A 10,361-nucleotide genomic window follows, 5' to 3' on the forward strand; every position below is an offset into this window, starting at 1 on the left:
CTGTAATGTGGATTGAGAAAGAGAAAGAATATGATCAATAAATCATTCATGGTGCTAAGGTTCATTGAAGATAATAACTTAAATTTTGCACAATTTCCAATCACATATCACATATTTTCTGGTATTATTTTTAGGATACACTTGGGAGGATCACAATTTTGAAGAGCATTCTCAAAGGTCTAGAGGATTTGGAAGGTAACTTGAGTAAGCAAGATTATTTAAGTGTGTGTTTGAGAAAAGCTAAATGTGCCCTGGATTATTAAAGAAATGCAGCGATATAAAGAAACAAGCTTAAAGTGTATTGATGGTTATTAAATTCTCAAAAAGCCATACACCTCAATGTCTGTTAGGAAAGTACTGTTTGCTAGGTGAAGACTAGGTGTTGTAGCCACCTCTGTGTGTCATGAGTCACTTTGTAAATGTAATATGACTCGCACTCTTGTATATAAGTTTTTTTGATTCTCTGACTTTTGCCAGTTCTCTTTACATTGGTGAAATATCTCATAAAAAATAAGATGTTCCAAAAGTAAACCATGTAATAAAAGCTCTTTCCATCAAAGGCATCTTCAAAGATGCACAGCAACCTTCAATAAAGGGAAAACATGAGATTACAAGACATGATAAAAGCTTACGTTCTGATTTCTCTTCAAACTTACACCATGTCTTAGAAGCTAAGAGCACTGATGTCCTGAGTTCAACTCACAGCAATCACATGGTGGCCCACAACCATTGCTATTGAGATCTGATGCCCTCATGTGGCATGGAGGTGTACAGGCCTGAGGAACATTCTGTACATAATAAGATAGACTAAATGCTAAAATAAATTCATACAGATATAAGGATTTAAAGTGTAATGAATGTTTTAATGCTCTTATATGTGCAAAGTCACCTTCTGAATATATTAATGAGTTATACACTTTCTATAACAGTCACTTTGAAAGATATGAAAGAAGTTTTATAGAAGAGAAAGCATGTGAACGTATTCAACATGATGAAGCCATTGCATGTGCGACTCGACTACAAATACATAAAAGAACGCATACTGGGGAGAAACACTATGAATGTAATCAGTGTGGTAAAGCTTTTACACGTCACAGTATTCTTCAAAGACATAACAGAACACACACTGGAGAGAAACCCTATGAATGTAATCAGTGTGGTAAAGCTTTTACATGTAACACTTATCTTAAAAGACATAAGCCAACACATACTGGAGAGAAACCCTATGAATGCAATCAGTGTGGTAAAGCTTTTACACGTCACAGCATTCTTCAAAGTCATAACAAAACACATACTGGAGAGAAACCATATGAATGTAATCAATGTGGTAAAGCTTTTACACGATGCAGTAGTCTTCAACAACATAAAAGAATACACACTGGAGAGAAACCGTATGAATGTAATCAGTGTGGTAAAGCTTTTACATGTAACACTTATCTTAAAAGACATAAAACAACACATACTGGAGAGAAACCCTATGAATGCAATCAGTGTGGTAAAGCTTTTACACGTCACAGTAGTCTTCAAGAACATAAAAGAATACATACTGGAGAGAAACCCTATGAATGTAATCAGTGTGGTAAAGCTTTTACACTTCACAGTTACCTTAAAAATCATAACAGAACACATTCTGGAGAAAAACCCTTTGAATGTAGTCAGTGTGGTAAAGCCTTTTTGTTTCACCGTGGTCTTCAGAGGCATATAAGAAAACACACAGTGCAGAGAAACCCTATTAATGTAATCAGTGTTATAAAGCCTTTTCATATTACAATAGTCTTCCAGAGCAAAATAAACACATAGTGCAGAGAAACCCTATTAATATAATCAGTGTCGTAAAGCTTTTACATGTCACAGGTATCTTCAAAGTCATAACAACACGTACTACAGAGAAACACTTTGAATGCAGTCACTGTAATGATGCCTTTTTGAGTTGCAATAATCTTTAGAATCATAAAAAAATACATACTTGAGGAATACGTATGACTATGATCAATGTGGTTAAACATTTGTATGTAGCAGAAGTCTTTGAAGTCATGAGAAAATGTACTGTAGAACCTCGATAAATCTTGTCACTGTACTAATTATTTTCTATTTCATGGTAGTTTTTCTTTAAGAATATACTTTTAGTGTATAATCAGTGAGTTAAAGTCTGTTCTTTTTACAGTACTATTTGAGGACAAACAAAACCAATATCAAAGGGAATCTAAATGTAGAAGATTTGGCAACATATTCAGCCTACATTCATTATTAAGTTACACATTGCTATTGTTATTGTATGTGGTAAAAATATTCTATCAAAATCAGCAATCTGTCTAAGCATTTTTATGTTCTTTTTTTGTTTGTACCTGCAAACTCATATGAAGGGAAGCCCTACAAATTTTTTTACAAAAATGATGTAACCATTTTAGATTTCCAAATGCTCTTCCACTATATTAATTACCTTATCCAGCTGTAAGCATTTATGGATGTTTATTTTCGCCTTTTCTGTACATGTGATATAATATGCTTTAATGTAATTAATGTTAAAATACTTTATACTAGAGAATCTAGTAACTATATACAGTAAGTAACTAAATACGTTAATAAAGGAATAATAAATATACCATGTGAATAATCAATGCCAGATATTCTTTGGTTGATATATAATGAAGTAAGATACTCAGCAGTCAACTCTATATCTCACGACATAGCTTGATGTGCTGTAGATTTGCATACTCTATTTAGTGTTCCATTTTCAAATACATATCCCCATTACTTTCCATTTGTCACTTCATGTTTTTAATTGTTTTCATTGATCTATATATTTTTCTCTGCTCTCTTCCCTTTCTGTACCCTCATTTTCTACCCTCTCGCATGGTAGGCATATTCACAATTTATCGGGAGATATTGATTTTTTTAATGTTTTCTTTATTATTTATTATGTGTGCAGTGTTCTGCCTGCACGTACACCTGCAGGCCAGAAGAGGGCATCAAATCTCATTACAAAATGTTGTAAGCCACCGTATATTTTTGCTGGGAATTGAACTCAGGACATTTGGAAGAGCAGTCAGTGCTCTTAACCTCTGAGCCATTTCGCCAGCCTGAGATCTTAATATTTTCTACTTTCCAAGTATATTAGATCCATGTATGTCTCTCTGGGGCCCTCTTTGTTGTCTATGTTCTCTTGCATTGTAAATTGCAGGCTAGTTTAACTTTGCTCTATGTCTAAAAGCCACTCATGAGTGAGTACGTGTTATATTTGTCTTTCTGGACCTGGGGTACCTCACTCAACATGATATTTCCTAGATCCATCCATTTACCCACAAATTTCAAGATATCATTGTTTTTTCTTCTGAAATAAACTCAATTATAAATGTACCTCATTTTCCTTCTCCATTCTGTGGCTGACAGGCATTTAGTTTTTTTCTAGGATCTGGCTATGAAAAATAATGCTGCTATGAACACACATCCTTGTGGTATAATTAAGCATCCCTTGGGTATATGCCCCAAAATGGAATTGCTAGATCTTGAAGTAGGTTGTTTCTTAATTTTTTGAGAAATCAACATTCCTTGTCAGTACCCTGTCCCTTTAGGAGACAAGCTCCATCCATTCCCAGTCTCTTTCTTCTCCCTGGGGCAAGCTCACCTTGGACACCTTTGTTTCTGCCTGCATTTCTTCTGAAGAGGCAAATCTGGGCCTCTCTCCTTTCTTTTCTTTCTCTTTTCTCATAACTCTCTGTCACCCTCTCTCCTCTCTGTCTCTTACACTGTCTCTGTTTCTCTTCCTTTTTCTGAGCTATCCTCCCAGTGTTTTCTTCCTAAATAACACTTATAACTTATTCTGAGTTAATGCTTATTGAGGCAAAGTGTGAAGTCTCACTTCTGGGAAATGTCTTTGTGTGGAGAGGAAAATATTACTGTGGTTGGTTGTCTAAATACCTCGTGTAGATTCACGTCTAATGTTTGTGGAGTGCAATCCTTTGTGTTGTGACCAATTCATTGGTTCAGTCTTTGTTTAAGCATTCCTCCTGAGTGCTGAAGATCATGCAGATGGCCAAATTCATTTTTCTTTCTATGTTCTCAAGACAAATTGAGCAGCTAGTCCACATGGGCCACTTGGGTTAAAGGGGAAACTCAGACTCTTCTATCCCATCTTTTCACAGTTGTCCACCAGTGTTAGGATGAGTCAAAGGTGCAGCTATATGTACAGTGGGTTCGTTTGACATCTACACAAAATCTTTTCCACATTGACTCTCCTTGCTGTAGATTGAAAAATATTTCAATTCATTGTATGGGGTCTCTACGTCCTCCTTGAATAAGAAAAGTGACTAACGCCCATCATCCCCGCCTCTTGATCCTTATGGAACTTCAAGGAAAAAGAGATGAATATTTTTTGTGTTAGTCACACTAAGCATAATAGAATAACCTCCGAGAATGATTTTGAAACACCCAAAATATCTGTTTTCACCATTTTGTTACCATTAACTACTGTTTAATATTTCAAAAGCCAGAGGTAACACAATAAATTTTCATTTGGCGTGCAAAAGCCTGTCCTGGAAATACTTGCTATCTGAATGTGTGAATCTTAATAGAATGTATGGAAAAAAATAAAAAATAAAAAAGAATGTATGGTCTCTAAATATCATCCTTTATGTACCTTAATCCAGTGACTTACCATTTCATAACTTTCCAGTAATAGAAATATACCTCTTGTTGGTCTTAAAATAATGGTTAGCGACAATTAAGTACCAGAATGCTGAATAGAAGCTGTGTATGACATAATGCAATGAATTCATAGTCCCTAAGCACAATGTGCTCAACTAAACCTTAAAGCAAATATATACAGTACAGAGTACTCTATCCTTTTGGATTTCTATGGGAGTATGTAGGCATACTAAGAACCAGCAAATGATTACCAAAAAATTGTTAACTGGATGTGTCCAGCATCCAGTACAACATAGCTAAGAAATCCCTTTTAAAACTAGGATTCTGCAGCTCACTATTGGAAGATCTTTACTCAGAGAGTCTGTCTATCCTCTCAGTCGATATGCATTCCATTCGCTGTTTTTACCATGGAAAAATGCCCATTGACCGTAGATACAAAATATGAATAATTTACACGCAAGCATCCTGATCGTATTCAGGCCTGCTTGGCATACTACTAGCCTTTGGGATGTTTTAGAGGCAGCCCTCCCTCAGGTGAATCCTATCTTGTGTCATTTAATATCTTCTAAGGGTTATTAACTCTTTATACCAGCATTTCTGCTCTTATCCAGTACAGATCAGCATAGGAGTTCCACCCAGATTGTGAGACGCAGTACTCAACCTCCACAAATATCTCCAAATTAATTTTATACCTAAATGTCAAATGAAAATGAATTATTTCTAGATGACACTTGAGCAATTAGGCTTCTCCATAAACAGCAACCTGCATGGGCCTCGAGATGTTTCTCTGAGACCCTGCTATATCGAGGGAAAATAGATCTCCTTTAAAAACAAGAATATGCTTGGAAGCTCTAGTAATGTCCTGCAACCATGGCCTTTAGTGAAGAAGGGTTTGCTTCAGGTCCTGAAAACTCAACCTATTAGAGGGAATGACACTGTACTTGATTTTATTATAATCTCGAGTTACCAAGTGTTTGATCAGTGAAACATTGCCTGAATAGCCTCCTTCTGAATTTGTATACTTCATTTGAGTACAGAAACCACAGGTTTACATTAACAAGAGACATGGAAATTTTGCTCAAATCTTCCAGGAACTCTGAGATAGGGGTGTGCTTAGAAAGGAAGCTCCACCTAAGAACCATTGTGCTGTGTTCCTTCTGCTCACTATGAATGTCACTCCGGCAAAAAGAGCCAATCAGAGCCTTTCTCCGAACTGCAACTCAGATGGAAGGGTTTTTCCGGTTTCCGGGCTCCGGTGGTCTCTCCCGCAATTCAGAAGTTCGGCCAAATTCGGCTGCACTGTGGGCTCCATGTGCGGAGAGCATGGCTGAGCTCTGCAGCCAGGTCATGGTGAGATATGGGCAGTTGTCCTCGGAGAAGGAAAAGTGGCAGGCCGTGGTGAGTGATGCGCCACTGTCCCCAGACAGGTGGAGAAGCTGGCTGAAATACCGGAAGCCATATGCTGGGTCCTCCCTTGTTTGGGTCGGAGCTAGTGGCCACTTGCTGAGTTCAGCGTGTTTCTGCTTGGTTCTCCATGGTATCTATGTGATCCTTGTAATTCCCTGCGCTAAAACAGCAGTCTCTGAATAATTTAACTCTGTGTTCTGCATCCACGGAGAGCACTGGGAGAGAGGTCGTGTTTAGAAAAGCCCTTCTTGTTGAGTTTACTGTGCAATGCTGGTGCCTGTAGTGCTTGTATTGTACTATGGAACGAAGATTTGCCAAAGTAAGAGAAGCCAGGTCTCTCTAGTCTCTTCCAGAATTTCTTCACTTGTAAAATTGAACATTTAGCTTTATGGTCCATCTGGCTTTGATTGTTGTGATTGTTTGGAGTATGTAAATGATACCCCCTGTGAACAGTAGCTTTCTATTGTTAAACAATTACAGAAGATTAGAATTGTGGGTGACAGAATTGATCCTATATCAGGATCTACCAAATCTTAAAGAGGCATTAAGTCACATAAAGTAGAATTTAGCTAAGGGAGTAAGTACTGCCTCCAAAATACACTAAAGATAAGTAGTATGAAAACCATGCCTGTTAGAGATTATTAAGATAAAACGTAAATATCCCCTATAGAGCTTTTATCTGGCAACCAATGGAGGCAGAGGCAGAGACCCACATCGAAGCTGTGGACTTAGCACCCAAAGTCCTTTTGAAGAGGGAAAGGAATGAGAATATGAACAACAAGGTCAAGACCCTGATGGGTCCACCCACTAAAACATCTTGCAGGAGCTGATGGGAGCTCACCAACTCCAGAGGAACAGGGAAGGAGGACACAGAGCACNTTAACTTTTTAACAAGTCAATTGTGGAAGAATTATTTAAATTTCATTTTAACTCTATTACTGCTCTAAACTCTATTGTTTCTATTTTACAACCTTGCCCAGTCACTAAGAATTTTGTTATAAAATATCATATATACTCACGCCTACTTAGCTTTTAGATACAAAGAAGAAAAAACATTTTTGAATAAATACCTAAAAGAGGTATGACTGCTCAATCGTGCCACAAACACCTGTGCTCAATTATATCATAGCAACATTGTTTGATTGTTTGTTATAGACAGAACCTGGAACAATGTCCCTCAGCTGAAGAATGGATGAGGAAAATGTGGTATATTTACACAATGGAGTACTACAGAGCAGAAAAAAATAAGGACATCTTGAATTTGGCAGAAAAATGGATAGAGCTAGAAAACATGATTATGAGTGAGGTAGCCCATACCCAGAAAGACAATTATGACGTGAACTCACTCATAGGTGTTTCTAAACATAAAATAAAGAAAACCAGACCACAAATCACAACCTCAGAGAACCAAGACAACAATGAGGACCCTAAGAGACATGTACATAGATGTANGGATCAGTTATTTTTGAATCTAATAAATTTAAAACTGTAAATGATTGTTCACCAGCAATAATCAGCCATTAATCTACATTCCCATAAGAAAAGAAAAAAAATTTCTTAAGTGGACCAAAGCCATCCTTTCTCCATACCAAAGATCAGGCTTCCAGTATGCTGTCAACGGGCCATTATATGGTCACAATCATCATTAAGCTCCAAAGTGCCGTAAAATATATTAATTCTTGAACCACTTCATGTTAAACCTATTTGAAAAGCAGTTATCTGTTAAGGTCTTCAGTGTTCACTAAGATCGATTTGAACCCTGTTGTAAACCCACAGGACACTGTCCTTGCTAGACCCCTAACTAACCATCCTAAATTTTGGGATTACACCATTGCCACACCACAGAGTTCTCAAATTACCAGTTGAATCACATCGTGGGCTGTCCATTGCAGAAACAAAAAAAAAAGAGGATTTGCATGTGGAGTGTGACTCTCCCTTCAGACCAGAAGAGGAAGGGCAGTGTCCTGTGTACAAGGCACTGAAGAACAGACTAGGCAATACCTAGATCACAGAGCTCTAGATCATAGAGAAGGTCATGATGGGGCATGGCAAGTGACTGTCTGTGTAATTTCACAGCATGGATTAAATCCTTCCATGTGAATCATGACAGATATTATTGATGGGCTTACAATATTGGGATAGTACCTTTAAGCACTGAGTATTAGATTACAAGTAGCTGACTTTCCCATGCAGATGTGTACAATCCTGGGTGACACCTTTAAGTCGGCTGAGAGGTTTGAGACACAGGCCATTGGCTGTCACTCTTTGTCAGCTTACAGCAACTCAGCAACTAAAATGTTACATGGGACAAAGTCATACAGTCACACAGACAATGTTATGGGCTTTTTTTCAATAAGTAAAGTTCCTCCTCTTTTTCAAATTGAGTTTACCCAAGTGTTCTTACAATATTTTTTAACTTTTTAACAAGTCAATTGTGGAAGAATTATTTAAATTTCATTTTAACTCTATTACTGCTCTCAACTCTATTGTTTCTATTTTACAACCTTTTCCAGTCACTATGAATTTTATTAAAAAATATCATATATACTCACGCCTAATTGGCTTTTAAATACAAAGAAGAAAAAACATTTTTGAATAAATACCTAAAAGAGGTATGACTGCTCAATCGTGCCACAAAGACCTGTGCTCAATTATATCATAACAACATTGTTTGATTGTTTGCTATAGACAGAACCTGGAACAATGTCCCTCAGCTGAAGAATGGATGAGGAAAATGTGGTATATTTACACAATGTAGTACTACACAGCAGAAAGAAATAATGACATCTTGAATTTGGCAGAAAAATGGATAGAGCTAGAAAACATGATTATGAGTGAGGTAGCCCATACCCAGAAAGACAATTGTGACATGAACTCACTCATAAGTGTTTTCTAAACATAAAATAAAGAAAACCAGACCACAAATCACAACCTCAGAGAACCTAGACAACAATGAGGACCCTAAGAGACATGTACATAGATGTAATCTACATGGGTAGTAGAAAAAGAAAAGATATCCTGAATAAATTGAAATCTTGGGGAACTTGGGAGACTGTTGAAGGGGAGGGAAGAGGCAAGAAGTGGAACAGAGAAAACCGTAGAGCTCAATAAAAATCAATTAGGAAAACAACCTACAATCCCAGAAAACCTAGACAACAACAAGGAGCCTAAGAGAGACACACATGGATCTTACCAACATAACAATTAGAAAAGAAAAGATCTCCTGCAAAAGTTGGTAGCTTGGGGACCATGGGAGTTTGAGAAGAGGTTAACAGAGAAAACTATATAGCTTGATTTAAAAAAATAAAATAAAACGCTCACACACAATAGAATGTTATCTTATTTTTATTAAGAACAAATTTATATATTTATATATTTATATCATTTTAGTGTACTGGTTCTTAACATATAGGTCATAAACTTAGAGGCTCAAAAATACTTTACAAGGCTTCACCTATGTCCATAAGAAAACAAATTGTTTATTATACACCCTATAACTATAGCAGACTTACACTACTGGTTTGTAGAGACAATCAGCACTTGTTTGTTACAGAAGGCAGTTGTATGATGAAACAGAGAAAGGACATTTCAAGGTGTTTAGCACCATTGAAGAGAAGGCTCAACCTCTCTTCAATGAGGTTACAAATATATGGTACGAATAGAGAAAGAGATCCTTTGTCCAAGGAAACAACTTCATTCTGAATCTGCTGCAACTCTGATCAAAGCATGGCATGGGCCATTACAATGTAGACTCAACATTTGGGTGAACTTTTGAGGTTCTATTGGTCCAGTATACAAAAAAGATGCAACGTTACAGGTCGTGATTCTTAGTATATGATTTCGCTAGATTCTGTTACAGGCATCTGTGTTTGACAAAAATACATATTTCGACTTTGTCTGCCTTCAAAATATCAATGTAACACATAGAAAGTTAGACCTGCTTCTGCCTTCTAAGCGCTGGTATTAAAGGCGTGAGTCAATACCTGTTATAGCCTATTATATTTTGTATTTAGTAATAGGTCAAACAGTTTCTCTGATGTTTTCTGAGGACTGCATTTCCTTGGCACGATGAATCTTATTTAAAGGTTGAAGAAATGACAGGGGTGAATTTCCTGTTCAGTTTCATTTTGTAGTGATGTAGTGATGGTTTAATAAAGTCCCTGTCATGAAATAAATACAAGAAGCACCAGAAATAGAAGATTATACTGTATGCATTTACAATGTTGATGGTATCACCCCTTTTGTTTTTCACATGTATGGGATATATTAGAATGCAGTGACCTATGATGATGTGCATGTGAACTTCACCC

At 36.9% G+C, this 10,361-nt stretch overlaps 2 protein-coding genes across 2 annotated transcripts in view; both read left to right on the forward strand.

Annotated features, from left to right (window-relative positions):
• LOC126495855 (zinc finger protein 431-like) overlaps nt 1–1,705 on the forward strand; it is a 34,024-nt gene extending 32,319 nt beyond the window's left edge. Inside the window, exons 5-7 of the mRNA XM_050133428.1 lie at nt 135–195; nt 930–1,075; nt 1,602–1,705. Coding sequence (XP_049989385.1) covers nt 135–195; nt 930–1,075; nt 1,602–1,705 — 311 coding nt within the window. The remainder of the gene's footprint in view (nt 1–134; nt 196–929; nt 1,076–1,601) is intronic.
• LOC126495857 (zinc finger protein 844-like) overlaps nt 1–10,361 on the forward strand; it is a 26,433-nt gene that overhangs the window by 8,392 nt on the left and 7,680 nt on the right. The gene's annotated exons all lie outside the window — the stretch shown is intronic.

Source organism: Alexandromys fortis, unplaced genomic scaffold (genome assembly GCF_014885135.2).
Source record: "Alexandromys fortis isolate MF-2015 unplaced genomic scaffold, M_Fortis_MF-2015_v1.1 scaffold_644, whole genome shotgun sequence".
NCBI lineage: Eukaryota > Metazoa > Chordata > Mammalia > Rodentia > Cricetidae > Alexandromys > Alexandromys fortis.